General features: G+C 42.0%; 1 protein-coding gene and 1 long non-coding RNA gene across 10 annotated transcripts in view; one reads left to right on the top strand and one right to left on the bottom strand.

Annotated features, from left to right (window-relative positions):
* LOC111264205 (uncharacterized) overlaps positions 1–12987 on the bottom strand; it is a 30701-nt gene extending 17714 nt beyond the window's left edge. For 2 of the 3 annotated variants that reach the window (XR_002682748.2, XR_002682747.2), the window contains exon 1: positions 559–688. This is a non-coding gene — a long non-coding RNA (uncharacterized LOC111264205). Of the gene's footprint in view, positions 1–558; positions 689–12932 lie in introns of those variants that run through there. The other variant, XR_015312610.1, reaches the window with a different exon arrangement.
* The window catches only part of Pka-C1 (Protein kinase, cAMP-dependent, catalytic subunit 1), a gene marked incomplete at its 5' end in the record, with an annotated part of 49373 nt that extends 34242 nt beyond the window's left edge, over positions 1–15131 (top strand). For all 7 annotated transcript variants that reach the window (XM_086969988.1, XM_086969987.1, XM_086969989.1 and 4 more), the window contains 7 exon segments: positions 697–825; positions 2817–2915; positions 5633–5715; positions 7442–7568; positions 7816–8034; positions 8172–8336; positions 12962–15131. In XM_086969988.1, coding sequence (XP_086826114.1) covers positions 697–825; positions 2817–2915; positions 5633–5715; positions 7442–7568; positions 7816–8034; positions 8172–8336; positions 12962–13087 — 948 coding nt within the window. In that variant the 3' untranslated portion in view covers positions 13088–15131.
* Between the last annotated feature and the right edge of the window lie 537 nt (positions 15132–15668).

The raw sequence follows: 15668 nt of genomic DNA on the forward strand, positions 1-15668 counted from the left end.
TAGTAGTAGTAGTAGTAGTAGTAGTAGTAGTAGTAGTAGTAGTAGTAGTAGTACTATTAGTAGTAGTACTAGTAGTAATAGTAGTAGTAGCACTAGTAGTAGTAGCAGTACTAGTACTAGTACTAGTAGTAGTAGCAGTAGTAGCAGCATCGTATTGCGGTGCGTGGTAAAATAGGTTTTATTCTTATCGTAGCAATTTAATGAAACTTAGTGATTATCTGATATATTACTGATATATTATGATATATATGTTCTACGAGTGCCTATCACGCTAACATGAGCGCGGTGTCTATAGAAAAGCGTAAGAGGGGACCAGTCTATTTAGCACGATTCAGTTTTGAGACTTCAACTTTATCTGATTCTAAATGAGCAACGAACGCAAGTGCCTTGTAAGCGTTTAAAAATATAATCTCGTTTTTATCAAGGAATGTTCGTGGCGTATATGTATGTATATATATATGCCACCATATTAATTTTTATATATCCATACAGATACATGTTTTCTCGATAATCTTCTATGAACATGTACTCGTGTGAACTATCAACGCTCCGACCCACCTTTATCCTGCTTATCCTTGCCCTCCGTATGCTTCACATGGCTAAATCAGACAGCCACATATTCTGATTCTGATTTTTCACTCTATCCTTTTCTTCGGTTAATGTTACTATGGGTGCCTGCCACTCTGGAACAAACAGAACACGGCGATGCTGGACGATTTCGATCGGATCAAGACACTTGGTACAGGATCATTCGGCCGCGTGATGCTGGTAAAGCACAGGAACGCTGGCGATTATTTCGCCATGAAGATTCTCGATAAACAGAAGGTGAGCAGCGACTAGTTATATTTCCTCTCTCCGACCTTGGGGTGTTACAATTATCTTGCTCACTTATAAGCCCTGTCTACACAGGTTTCTTGCGGTATATAATGAAATCAAACACAGAAAACTTGTATTGGTGTTCAAATCAGATGCATGTAGATCATAATTTTTTTCAGATGATATAGAATACACGAACCTTACTCATAAAATTTCTTTTATCGATATACGTTCCGAACAAGAAATTGTGTATGATAAAACTTAATTAAGTTCAAACAATGATATAAGAGGTTTTGGTAAATAGAAAGTTTATCGGTGAAAATTTAAACATGGAATTTGTCTACTTTCCCATATTCGCGCCAGCAAAATGTATACATATGTAAACTCGCGTCTTTCAAAGCTGAGTCTAGGTGTCTGCTCGTCGTTTGGTCTATCCGAAAGTTTGTAATGGAATTGGCACAAAATTCGCCGATAAGTGGACCTCACAGGATATATTTTGACCTGATAATCTTCTCAACAAGGACGAAAAATGTATAGCCTTGCCAGAGCGAGGAAATGCAGGCGAGCAACAAGAGGCCATTGAGGTCACTATACGGTGTATCGTTGAATTAGTTCCATTGCTACACCGAACGCAGACATAACCCTGTCATGGAGGTCTTGACGGGACACATAGACTTAATTCAATAGGAATGTCTAGTCTGTGCGTTAGACGTTAAGCATCGAATCGGCCCACAAAACGAACTTGCAATCGAAGAAATGCGTGCAAACATAAAAGCTATCAACTACAGAAGTTCAGTATCAACCCATCTTACCTAAGGGTATTTGACTGCTTGTTATGGTTTCGACTTCGGACAAAAGGCTTTAAACTATGACCGCTTTATACGGCGGCAAAGCGGAATAGCCGCTTTGCTTACGCATACCTGGAGATATGAGCTGCAACACAACGCGCACGGCGCGACGTTCTCTTCAGATAGACAAACTCAAATATATTGAGAAATGTTCAAATATTTTAAGGAAGTATATTGAGGTAATTAACTAAAGCTGCTCACCTTCCCCCAGGGAGCGGCGGTCATCAAACTATTTTTGAAGCATCTACAATAGTTCGAAACGGACGTTTCCTATCATTGGGCGTTTAAGCTCTTTATGTGCGGCCGCAGGCTTTCACAAATGTGTCTGCCATCACACTTTGCACCTATTTCTGCCAAAAATTTTCTAACATTCGCTCCTCAGAGAACCTACTAAGGCCGCAGAGGACCGCAACAGAGTTCGAGATTTGTCAAGAATAGTGACGTCGCTTCTGGAACGTGCCGATGAGCAAACGTCTCCGTGCATTGTCAACAACTGTCCAAGCTTGTCCGTGGAGAAACGCTCAGAAGCTATTCATGACACTTTCAGAAGGTAAAGATAGTAATGGCAGAGAGGCAGTCCCCAGCGATTATGAGTCCCGAAACTGACATCCGCTTAGAAAGCTTACGTTGCTCACGTACTTGAGCCAAACGGTAGTTTAAGCCCACTATAGGCAAAGGCCGACGAAGGCCCTCCCATTATATGTGAATGTTTCAAAAGCGAGACAATCAGTCCGCAGACGAGTAACTAACTTCTAAGTGGGCATTAGTGCTTTACAATCGCTGTTGCGTAGACAACAACGTAGTGATCTAACTGACGACACAGTAACAACATCAAATAATAAGCAGCGTTATTGTCTGGACGGTGCGTGGCAAGCCAATACATCGACTGGGCTTCGGCAAGGCGCAACTTGTAACATATGTACACGTTTTGACTGACGCAAACAAATCTATCTGCTCGACTGGAAGAAAGACAGAGTCGACGTTAGAGTAGTTGCCAAAGCCTCTTTATATAACTGAAACGTACGTGAACACTTTTTAACATTGTGTCGCAGAGTATACATACATGTCATACTTGTCGATGATGACAGTGAAAACAATGTACATGATGATTTCAATCTTGTCCTATACACTATAAATCTTTGCACTTTTTAGGTGGTTAAGCTAAAACAGGTTGAGCACACTTTGAATGAGAAGAAAATTCTTCAAGCGGTCGATTTCCCTTTCCTTGTCCGACTCGCGTATCACTTCAAGGTAATAATCTTAATAAATAGATACAAAACCCATAGAACGATCGTGTAGCATTTCAAATTGAAATGAAAACATGTGGAAAGCAACAAATATTCGCCTGTTGTAAGCGTTGCTTTAAGAGATGGATTCAAATCAATTTATAATGATGAAATGTTTCCTTACATACAATTTTCTGCCAAAACAGAATCGTTTATTTGAATGAGATCCTTATCAAAACTAGCTCGCTCTCTAGAATTTTGCGCACCTGCGTTTGAATTTACTTAGCCTATTCTATATATACATGTATATATATATATATACAGAGAGAACAGTTCTACAAAAAAGCTAGAAACGCACTAACTAAACTAACGGATGACGCTGGCCTCAACTTGTAGCAACGTATAACGAGAGAACTGTAAAATTTTGCATCTTGTGAAAGAAGAGATCTTATTTCTTTAGGTGACAAATTAGCTTGAATAATGTAGGACTTCTCGAATGACTTAGGAGCATTCTTTACGACACATTAAAAGGGTTAGTGTAAAAGAGCCGTAATAATAAATTGACGAAGCATTTCAGACATTTTGCGCGTCGAAGCCATCTCCACACGATAAGCTGGAATGAAACTCAGACCACAGGCACGACATATTCGGCTGAAATCATTTTTCTTATGAGTATTGTATAACTTTGCTTTGTGTTTCTTACGCAGACACGACATGCCCCTTCTTGTAGACATGTCATTTGTTGTACACGACATATATGTTAGGTTGTCGAGTAAATATTAAACGCCTTCAACCAAAATTGAAGTAGTATTTTTTTTACACTTTAAAATAATGTTACTAGGCTAAATATGGGGGCCGTTTTGATTGATGACCTCCTGCCACTTTTCTGGTCACGTGCTAATCCCATCGCTGTAAAACTTTTGTGGGTTCTGGGCGAAAAACTACGACGGGCAATTGAAACGAAGTTGACATCCTTATAGGAGTTCCGCAGAGACTATAAATGATGATAGTTGTATGGCGCATCGTCCGGACTACATGGTAGATGCATTGAAATTTCCTATCCAAGTCTTGTCCTTGTTTGCCGCCTAGTTAAAAACGTGTGTAATGGAAACTTGATGATAAACGACGACGCCTTTTCTGCTCGGTCAGTTTTTCTTCAATCAAGTATTGTTGTTTTGTTAGTTGCTGGCCGGCAGCAATTCACAGTGCACGATTATTTTCTAGCCTTGTTGAACGTCACCTTTTTTGACGTCAGTGTGGCCTTTGCCACAGATTGCAGAGCGTTTTCTTTTTGTTCGTACATTGCGATCGCCAGTCGCTTTAGAAATGGCGTCACTTCGTTACATTTTCGTAGAGATTGGAAATACGATCAAAGAAATGCTTTTTTGAGGCACGTAAACATCGAACTTTTTTATAGCCACTTTTTTCAAATCATGTAAAACTGTGTGGATGTCTGGTCTCTTGGCAATATCATGGCTACTCACGTATCGGTCTTTGCAATAATTTCATCGACTCTTTCGATTGGTGGGTTAGTACGAGGGGCACCTTTCACGTTGAATTTCCAGAACAAAAATGACAAGACCATTGTTTTGAGCCATTTCTTCCGATCACAGATCTTGTTCAAACTAAAAGAGCAATTTTTTTAATGGGCTTGGGCAACATTCAGGCTTTTATCGTAACAAAATTGTAAAATATAGCAATTTTTTAGGAACTTCACCTCAAGGCGCTTTATTTTATGTCTGCATAAAGGCCTTCTAAAAATTTTACGACGTCGACTACTGCCGGGTGTCAGCTTTTAATTGACACGATCACCGAGCCGACATGGCTCATATAACCCGAGACATGCGACTTTGAAGCCATCAAGCTAGAGAAACGGTTAATACTTTTGCGATTATCTCTCTCTCTCTCTCTCTCTCTCTATAGATGTATACATCTACTACATGTATACATGTAGTTGTTGTATCATCATAAAATATGCTTCTTTTTTCGATGGCTGACGTTTTACTAGGTAGATAGATAGATAAATAGATGTAATTTGCCACTCCTAGATTTTACATAAAATTGCCTGCCATTTCTAATTTCCGAGAAATAAGGCCCTAGCGAGTACACTTTCGCCTCAAGGTAGCCCTTATCTTTTTTTGCTTGAACTTTCTTATTATTTATCTATATAATAAGTAGACAGTGTTTAAGTAGCCAGTGAAACACGCTGGTGCATAATCATGATGTCATTGTAGCGTTATTGATATTTCTATGTTCAGATTTTGTAGCATCACATCTCCGTTATAAACATGCATGTACAGGCTGGTTTGAACAATACGAGATGTTATCGAGAGATTACTCATCCTGTATATGCGGTGCGCACTCTATATCGACTTTGAGCGATATCTAAAGTATAGCAGAATCTTTTTACTGTTCATATTTGAAGCGGCATTGATCGACGCTGTAGTGTGACGCGAATGTCATAATTATACTTTAGGCTAGCCTTTAGTGTAGACGTCTACCTAAGTCTGGCCAGATCATCATCATCTAGGCCACAGGCACATGACTTATTATCGAAATACCACTATTGTAGTTTGTCCCAAATGTTCCTCACTTGTCACATATGTCAATATGACCTGTTCACATTTGACCGAATGTCTTTTTCACAGAGATTGTTTGTCTTTGTTTTTTTTTCGCACCGTCGTACGTCTGTGCTGCGGTCTGTCCTTGTTTTGTTTGTCACTGTTTTGTTTCCCTTTCTAGGATAATTCGAATCTATACATGGTTCTAGAGTACGTCCAAGGTGGTGAGATGTTTACCCACCTGCGTAAAGTCGGAAAGTTCAGGTGAGTGAACAATACATAATCAATGGTAGAGTGAATAGGCCCGAACACTAACTGGGCTTGATGAATCGCTTTGTTTTTTGTATTCTTGCCTCTTCTTGCTGCTTCTTCTCGTTCGTCTTGATGTGGGCCTACCCTGACTACTTCTGTACGCCCGCCATTGCGGCTTCTATTCTGCTGTTGGCTGAAATTCGGGACGTATTTCAGGATAATTCGAACGTTTACATGGTGTTAGAGTATGTGATGGGTGGCGAAATGTTCTCGCATCTCCGACGGGTGGGCCGATTTAGGTGAGGAATTCATCAGGCATCGATAATACGCTCGTTATATCTTTCACCAATCAGCAAAAATATCATGTCATTGAATGAATCAGCCTACTCCGGTCCGCTTGAATCCGCCTGAAGCGCAGGCGAGATTTAAGCCTAGACTGCACGACAGCCTGTCCATTGCGAGCAAATAATAGGCTTCTATGCCTGCAAAAAACACTTTCCTGCTTAGCCAATGGAGTTGCATATGTCCTGACGTCGCACCTGCGGTCGCCAGGCGTCGGTTCGTGTACCCAGTCGGGCACCCAATCGATTCCTTCGGCGAAGATACGATGCGGCCAGTCCGGTTTTCGTCCTTCTGTTCGTTCCATCAATCACCTTCGTCAACACGGATCGTCTCAGTATCACTAGAACACGCCTGATTCATGTCCCATGTCCACAATCAGATACACAGTTATTCTACAGGATGATCAAAAAGCTGCTTCTGCAGTAAGGCCACGCATATTTCACCAGGTACTCCTCTTGGAATTTTCTGATCGCTCTGTACATTATTGGCTCCTGTGTATTATACGATGTGCAACTCATTGTCGCGTGTCGGTATACTTTTAACAATGTATGAAAAACCAAGGAAACAAAAGTAGGCTTCGTGCCTGTTATTGAAAAGATTAACTTGGTCGTTGCATCTAAAGCCACAGTGTAAATCTTCGGCACGAGGCGACAGTTAATTCATACGTATATAAAATTGTTTATCCTAGTATGACAGTGATTTAAAGAAGACGGCTAGAGTGGGCTGGGCTAGTAAATCAAAATGCTATATCGGTGTCAAGAGTTGAAGAAGAGCCACAAGTTAAACAAAAACAAAAAAAAACGAAGAAGAGCTGTAACAGGTCATGAAGATGTGCATGGATCATCATTAACGGACGATTCGTGTGTTTTCATTTTGCCTTATTTTCGTGAGACACACTCTTTGTCACCTTAATCAACAACTATGTCGTACAGGCTCAACGCAACATCCTGTGGCGCCAGTAGTACGCTGTTTAGCCAGTTTACAAGGATTTGTCCATCATTCTGTTTTTTCCGAAAGTGGTAATCCAATAGACGCCCAGTACCCCCGCAGGTGCAGGACAGCTCAAGTGTCTCCAAATAAAATAGTTAGCAACAACAACGACGAAAACCACTGATTAAATCGAGTTGCAACAACGTCATTTGCTGACGACAATAACACAGACACAGTGTGACTACCTATTTATGTACGGCCGATCATCGTAGGCTTTAATTTGTTGCATTACGAAACTTGAGAAACTATGAAATAGCTATATATCACTAGAGCTTAGTTAACTCAAGTCGATAACTTTGTTCACTGCCCATTGTACACCGTCCTACTGAACTATCAGGCTCCGTAATAACAAAGCTTTGCTCTTTTTCCTCACGCGGCCTTTCACGACAACGATGGTAATATTCAGTGAGCCGCATGCTCGATTCTACGCAGCTCAGATCGTGCTCGCGTTCCAGTACCTGCATTCGCTTGACCTCATCTATCGGGATTTGAAGCCGGAGAATCTGCTCATTGACCATCAGGGCTACATTAAGGTAAAGATCACAAAATCGCCGCCAGTGTTTACTAATTCGGTTGGAATTATGGCTTTGGAAAATTTCGACTTCCAAGCGTGTGTCTTCTAGCTACTACTTGTTTGCTCGTGTTAAGACTGCTATTATAAGTAAAAACGTACGTATGCGGAGGTGACGTGTCTACATATGACAGTTTTTTTCGCAGTTGGTAAGACTTGGTATTTGGCTGTTGCTTTATTTTTAAATTGGTACACCTTGTAACGAACAGGTAACCGATTTCGGCTTTGCAAAGCGTGTGAAAGGCCGGACCTGGACACTGTGCGGCACACCCGAATACCTCGCTCCTGAGATCATCTTGTCAAAAGGTTACAACAAAGCCGTCGATTGGTGGGCACTGGGCGTTCTTGTTTACGAAATGGCCGCTGGTTATCCGCCATTCTTCGCCGATCAGCCGATCCAGATCTACGAAAAGATCGTCTCCGGAAAAGTACGAACCAGCTAGTTAAGTGAAATGGAAATCATTATAAACTGTACATATTAACGCTTGCCAGAAAGCGGTGTATCAAAAATGACGCGGTAACATCAATTATGTCTGTTCCGTTTATTATGGCCCTTTTCGTGCAGGTTCGATTCCCGTCACATTTTACGTCGGACTTGAAGGACCTTCTGCGGAACCTCCTGCAGGTCGATCTAACTAAGCGTTATGGTAACCTAAAGAACGGTGTGAATGATATCAAAAATCACCGTTGGTTCGCGCAGACTGATTGGATCGCCATTTACCGGAAAGAGGTACGCCTATTTTAAAATGTCGTAACATCCTGGTTCCTCAGCATACGAAATAGTCTACATAAACTCATCTTAATAATCAATTTTGGCCTCCATTAACTGCCAAAAAACGTTTCCGAATACTTGGGTAGTGTGTCTACTGGCTATTAAGGGGTGTTTATCTGAATTTGTTAAATCTTAAATTGTCTGTTATGTAGCTCTACTTATGGCGACGGTTATACCTGTTGCATTTCGTCTAGTTTTAAACATTCAGTGGTCTTCAAGCCAAATAGAAACATTCTATATTCGACATTTGATTGGATCGGTCCAAAGAGCCCAATTCTTACGTCATTTTACAGTACAAATTTCTATGCGTGCGCACGCGTAATTATTAGTGGCATATTTAATTATTATTATTACTATTAGGAATTTTATTTGGCTTTATGCTGTTTCACTTTATGGGACGGGAACTTTAGCAATGTTACAACAAAGGGATAATCAAACACCCGTCCTTGCTATTCTATATGTTGATATTATAGTGTGACAAAGGTGGCCGTTGTCGATGCCTCTTTTGCGCGTGCGCCTTTGAGAAACTTTATAGATTAAATTTAGTCTGACTAGCTAGTCTGGATATGGTTAAACAGGCATATTTAGCTGCAGACGTGATGGCTGTAAGTGATGCTTATTGGTTTTATACACAGTTCTAATATTATCCTGCTTAATATACTGATTTTAGCATTTTTTGTGCGCACCCACCTTCTATTCTTTCGATAGTTGGCTAATTTAAAAGAAACTAATGAACTGCAAAATGTCTAAGCAAATATAGCATAGCGTTTTGGTAGAGAATAAATCACTGTGTGAAATCCATTCGATTTGTGTGCTTAATCAATACATGTGCATGCATCTATGATGCATCCAGGAAAAGCCGTTCCTCCGATCCAAACTGGTTTCAAATGGTGACAGAGAGTACTTCGAAAATTTCGAGGAGAACGAATAGATTTTTCTGATAGCCGACGATTGCCTGCCCGGGAATGAATTCAAGGATTTCTAGATAGACAGACCGACCGACTGACTCACACGAAACGGAAAGAAACCCTGGGTTCAGCAGCCTCAAGTACACCTTAGCTATCCCATCCATAGTGCGTCTTGTGGGTCCTGTCATGTTTGCCATCCTATACGTTTTGTCACGGCTGGTCATGGAAAAACTATCAAACCGTTGGCTCCTGTCAGGACCACTTTGAAGATCCTGCAACGTGCTAGGGCCCCGACATAAAAAAGACATAGGTCTTTCCTTTTTGCTCGTCATGAGGTGACGGGTAAAATGATCGACAAAATACAACAACAATAAATACAAAAACAGACATCGACTTCCAGCCAATCTGCATTCATGACAAAATGAAGCCCAGCTTATAGTCATAAATATTCGTGCCCGGCGCACTTGTCTCGTCCTAACTGTGCCCGAATGTGCAAGCTTAGTGCTCGTTCAAGGTGTTCTCAAGTGTGTTCAAGGAGCATCCTGGATGGCCTATACCTATACTCTCCTAATGTAATAGAGTGTTCTACGCAAGTTATACAATCGGCGATGAGACGGTCTGATCAGCTTATCCTTTTTTAACGCCACGTATATAGCGTGCACAACGTTCAAGCAGTGGATTGCGTAACGGTATATCTGGAATATCTGACAAGGTGTTCAAACACCTGCTTGTCATTCAGCTCTGGTGTGATGGGAGAATGTCGTTCCTATCCTGCGCTGAGGCTCGGAAGAAGGCTAGTTGAAATTGCAAAGATCAGTAAGCCTCTGTAGCCACTAGATCGAACTACGAACCGGCTGTCCCGGTAGAGGGCCTTTCCGTTGCTGTGAGATCCGCTTCTCAGGACAATTGGCGTTGGTAGCGGAGCTGCCGGGGTACGGGCCGAAGCAACGCTCTTTGAAAAAGACCTCCGTGGTCATACAATCAACATAGAAGATAGGTATAAACAGCATACTCAAAGAAGCTGAGAAGTACGTCGGTAGCACATCGGCGCCCGCAATGGTCTTCTTGCAAACCGACTATAACGAATGCATAGAGTTTTTTTTACAAAGGCGTTCCCTCACTTGGACGGTAAAAGATTTTGATATAAAGCTAAAGGCGGTTTAGCTTTGTACCTGCCCCATTCTCTGCGCCTTTCGCTTCAGTGGACTGTGAGTCAGAAACGCTATGCCGTTAAAAATGGCTCACGGCGACGCATCTTCTCATGAATTCCTTTAAACATACACACGTACACGCCAAAATACCGTAGAAAAAGACTAGTCATAAAGAAGAAGTTGCCGGGAAAGCCACATGCATCTCGACGAACTACGAAGTCACGGTCGACTCGCGAGGACCTCGTTCAGCCACCGTCAGCTTTTACCAGGTATCAGAATTGCCGGTCCGCACAGCCTTATCTCGATAAAATGCACTTGAAAGACAAGTGGTACTTGCTTTTAGCACTCATGAACAGCTTGCTTTACTCGGGCATTGGCATATATGCAGGTCCACAAGGCTTTCCGTGTCAAAAATCCAATCGTCTGGGACAGCCGCGATCGGTCGCAAAGCAGACGATGGAATCAAGAAAATCGAGAGAACTCCTGGGTTGCTCAGACGAATTATTATGAGGAGCTACTGTGCAGTGGAATGTAGAGGGGACAGCTCAGACTTTGCTGCCACCATCTTTGACTTTCACAGACATCCACATCATCATACTTTCCAAGCCATAGACCACATGTATAAGAGCATACGATAAAAACACTCTGAGATAGCACGTACCGGTGGAGTTGAACTGTTTCTCTAACGAGACGCAACTGATTAAATCAAACGCTGAGATTTTGATTGAAATAATGAGTTCGTGCGCAACCTACTTGAGGCCGCCATTACAAAGTTCGTCGTTTAGCGTAGAGTGATAGCTGGCATCTACAACACTGCGCCAAATAAATAATTTGATCAAGTGTCATCCGGCTATGAAGCCGCTTAGTAACTTCCTGTAAAGCAGATAGACCAATTCTTGACTCGGCGTAGCCCGGCAGTACCTCAGAGGGATAAGTTAGTGATACAAGCAAAGAGACAACGGCTGCTCAAGGAAAGATTAATATTACGTCCTACTAGTTTTACAGTGTTAACAGCGTATGTGCGCGGTGACCAAGACCATATCACGAACTGTGGTCCCGCACACCGGTGTATAAAAAAAAAAACAAACCTCTACGATGTGTGGAACGTTGGGGGTAAAGTTCTTCGTGTTTGATATGTTGCATTCTTTGGAGCAGCTTCAGCTGAGCAAGACGAGAGGAATGGGCTTAATCCAATGCCTACCTACAGCATGCACACCTGCCAAAAAATTCGATTGATTTTCTTCTAAAGCTCATTCCCGCACTACTTTGTTCATAAAAGGCGATCATGGGAGAACCCACTTCTTTGGACGTCTTGCCCATCTCATTGCATGACGTCTGGCAGACAGGACTTTAGCGACATCTTGCAAGAAGTTCTTCAGACCGTGCTGCATCTAAATAGAGTGATTTTACAATAGGATCTAGTTAGCGTGGACGGCCTTTGAGCGGCCCAGCTCAACCATTCATTCTGTCAAGTAGCGTAGCACAGGTTATCTAGTCCTTTTGTTTCTGCTGCTGAATGATCTGCTGCTCAGTATCCAAGCTCAAGCGAAACACGTATCTTTGGAAGGAATCTGTTAGTCTCTAACAAGCTCTTGCAGACTCATGTTAAACGTGGATGAGGCGACACTAGTGATTAATGTGGGTAAGGCGGAGCAGTCTCGTTGCTACTGACTGAATTTCTACTCCGTATAGAAAGAACAGCCTGGAAGTAAGTGACCAGCTCGAGGTACCTGGATGTGATTTCTCGCTACAAACGGTTGAGCCTTTGCGGAGCACATCGCGGACACAATAGGACGAGCGATGTTGGCATGTGTGGGTATATGGGCTCCCTGCAGGTTTGGGTTACGAATGGCACCGACCCTGTTCAAAATGAAGACGAATCTGCTAACTCGCTACGGAACTCAAGTAGCGTCGTAATAAAACAGCAGCTCGAAGAACTCGACCAAGCTAATACGCATTCCTGAAATGCGCCATGGAACTGCACCGCTTACTGTTATACAGACAGATACATATATATCTTCTCGGAGACACACTACCGCAGAGGGTCGAACAGAACTAACCAACACATAGTCACACGCTTTGATATAGCTGGGCTTTGTCGCATCCAATGTGGTACACTGGGTTTTCATTTGCTAAACGCTACGTGCGCCTGTATAAGATGTGGTGGAATACGCGTCAAATACCATGCAACGTTATGCGCTCAGTGGCTTCACTAAGCAACATCTCTAACCAGAAGTTACATAGCTTTGAAAATATTTTAATATTAACTCAGAAGTTCATTCAGTGATTGTATTTTTATAAACCTATATTAAATTTGACATATAATAAATATGACATGATTAACGAAAACTGCTATCATCTGCGTATATGTTCGCGTATAGCTTTTAGTTAAAGTTTGGGCGAACATGTCCACATCTACGAAACGTACCAAGCTACCGTTAGACTCTTCTACAAAATTTACACTATTACTAACGCTGCACCTTTTTGCTACGTACCTGAATTTGCCTGCTGTCGATGATTACAGATTGAGGCTCCCTTCCTCCCTCGAAGCGCAGGACCAGGCGACACGTCCAATTTCGATGAATACGAAGAGGAACCGTTAAGGATTTCCTCAACCGAGAAATGTGCCAAGGAGTTCGCAGATTTCTAAACAAACAAAACAAGATGATGTTATTATGGAGCTGAACGATCATCACCACAAACGAATAGTTAACTACAAGAATGAACTACTTCTATTAGCACACTACGAAGATTATAATAACAATAAGTACAGGGACACCTTTATATCTACTAATCTACAGTTACTGTCACTAACAGAACTACAGCGATGACGGAAAAAAAACAAAAGCAATGAGCGAGCTGCAATAGCTTTTGGATGAGCAACATTACTACACTGAGAAGGATGATCCTGATCATTCTGGAATAGATAAGTCTAATGTTAATGATGACAGTGCAATGGTGAGAATTTGATTTCCCACAGTCTGATGGAAGGAAGAATGAATGGACAAAAATCATTTTTGGGTGTAACAAACAAATCATGCAAACAATGTTGATGGTACGCGTGGACCGAGAATTGCGTGAAATCAGATGATGGATGCGCTTGCGCGCAAAATGTTGCTTACGAAAAAGTGTAATGGCAATGGACGCATAGAACAGAAGTAATGACAAAGTTATAAGGTCGATGTTAATTATCCTAGCAAAAAGAGACGTACACACTCTCAACAACAGCAACAACAACAGCAAAAAGCGTAAGCAAGGACCTGAGCCCTCGGAAAGTGGATTTCGGGTGAACATCACTTGCCGGGCCTACTACGTCCACTTCTTGGCCAGCATCGAGTCGACCTCTGACAATTTTGTATGGGAAAAAGGCACCCCACAGGCCTTGGTTGGAGAAAAAGGAAGAACGGTCAACGGCGAAGGTAGTTCAGTTAAGTGTCAAAACATTTCAAAGGCATTATCAACTTCGGCGTCAATTCGTCCATACCTGACAAACGTAGTGAGCTCGAACATTGCAAGTTTGCAATCAGCGAGCTATCGAGCAATAAACCCAGAATTAGGCTCTGAAAAAACGGAACCCAACCGGTCATACGAAAGCGTCCGGGCCATCGCTACCATTTTTCCTAAGACAACAGCGTGATGAAGTTGACGACACTAGTTACTGTATTTTAGTTACATGACAGACAAACAGAAGCTGTATAATATAGAGTAGGGAGAAATCCGCCGTCAGTGAAGCAACTGGAAGGCGGCAGGCAGACAAGCAAGCATAATCAACTAGTCGTGCAGTCGGTAAAATAATGAATATGACAACAGGACAGTTAATAGCGCAGGGTCAACAAATAATAAAAAAGGACGACCTCTGTGTCAAATGTTGAGTATACCGATGTTGGTGGTGATGATCACTGATTGAGCCGACCCCCCATGAGCCATAAGTTGAGCCCTCCGATCGCGCTGGGGCCAAGCGAATTGTATCCCGTTACGCAGACGGCGTGTGACAGGCAAACGTCAGCGCCGTTCTGCTAGCGCACTACTAACTAGTGTATAGATGAGTATATAATGTTAATGTAATTTTGATGATAAAGCCTGCTCTACTAATTTGGCGTCGCCCCGCGTTTTTGTGTTTTGAACGAACGGAAAGAAAGAACGAAAGAAAGAGCAACAGGGAATGATGACAGCATCAAGAACAATAACAACACAGGCACAAATGGATAATATCGTTACTGATACTACCTTTATTTCAACACTCTTCTGGTTTAGAAAGAGGGGAGCAAAGGATAGAGGAAGGGGCATCTATGTTATTGTGGCCGCTATTAGCGGCAAGGCGTTCACTGCCACACGGCCCCGTCATACGAAAATAAGGGAGTCATCATTTCGTTATGATGGCGGCGACTGAGAACGGACGCGACTTCACACTATTTAAGAAACTGTTATGAGAGATTTATTCATATTGATAGAAATAAAAAACACAACGGAATATTAATACCCGTAATAATGATACCAGCGTCTCACGCGAAACGCAAGCGTGTAGTATAATGACGATTATGAGAAGCAGAGCGGAACGAGAAATCGCAAAAAGCAACAAATTACGGAAATCACGATAAGGGATAAGCACAACTGACTAGCTAATGATCTATACAGAGAGAAAAAAAAAAAACCCACACAAACACACACACATACACCAACAAAAACAAGGAAAATTTAATATATAATAAAAATATATATAGAAGAGTTATATATATAAATATGAATATATAGATAGACAAAGTCGCCGTGAGGAACATTACAGGGGATTGCTACGAAGTGCTACCGCCAGAGGGGGTGGTGGCATAGCAAGAAACTGAAATAACGATCGAATGAAGAAGAACACGGACGTGATCAGAAAGAATGTTTAGGTTTATGGAAACGACATTCGGGGTTCGCCCATGGGCCAATACTATCATTGTAGCTCCATTAGAAATTTTTGTCAAAATTCTGAGGCACTGCGATAGATTGACGAGTTACCAATATTCACACATCACGGATACACATCGCTTCCTCTGTCGTAACTTGCCGAAGAGAGAATATCGTTTACGGCAAATAGACGTTAAAGGTAATGAAGGGACTCAAAATCCACTTGTCTCAGAAGACCGAGGTTAGCACCGAGACAACCAACGTGTGCAAGGAAGATCGCAAAGAACAATATACCAACTAATGGCGTGCTCTGATAGCACTTATATATGCGTGAATATTCAATA

Source organism: Varroa jacobsoni, unplaced genomic scaffold (genome assembly GCF_002532875.2).
Source record: "Varroa jacobsoni isolate VJ856 unplaced genomic scaffold, vjacob_1.0 scaffold_832, whole genome shotgun sequence".
Classification (NCBI taxonomy): domain Eukaryota; kingdom Metazoa; phylum Arthropoda; class Arachnida; order Mesostigmata; family Varroidae; genus Varroa; species Varroa jacobsoni.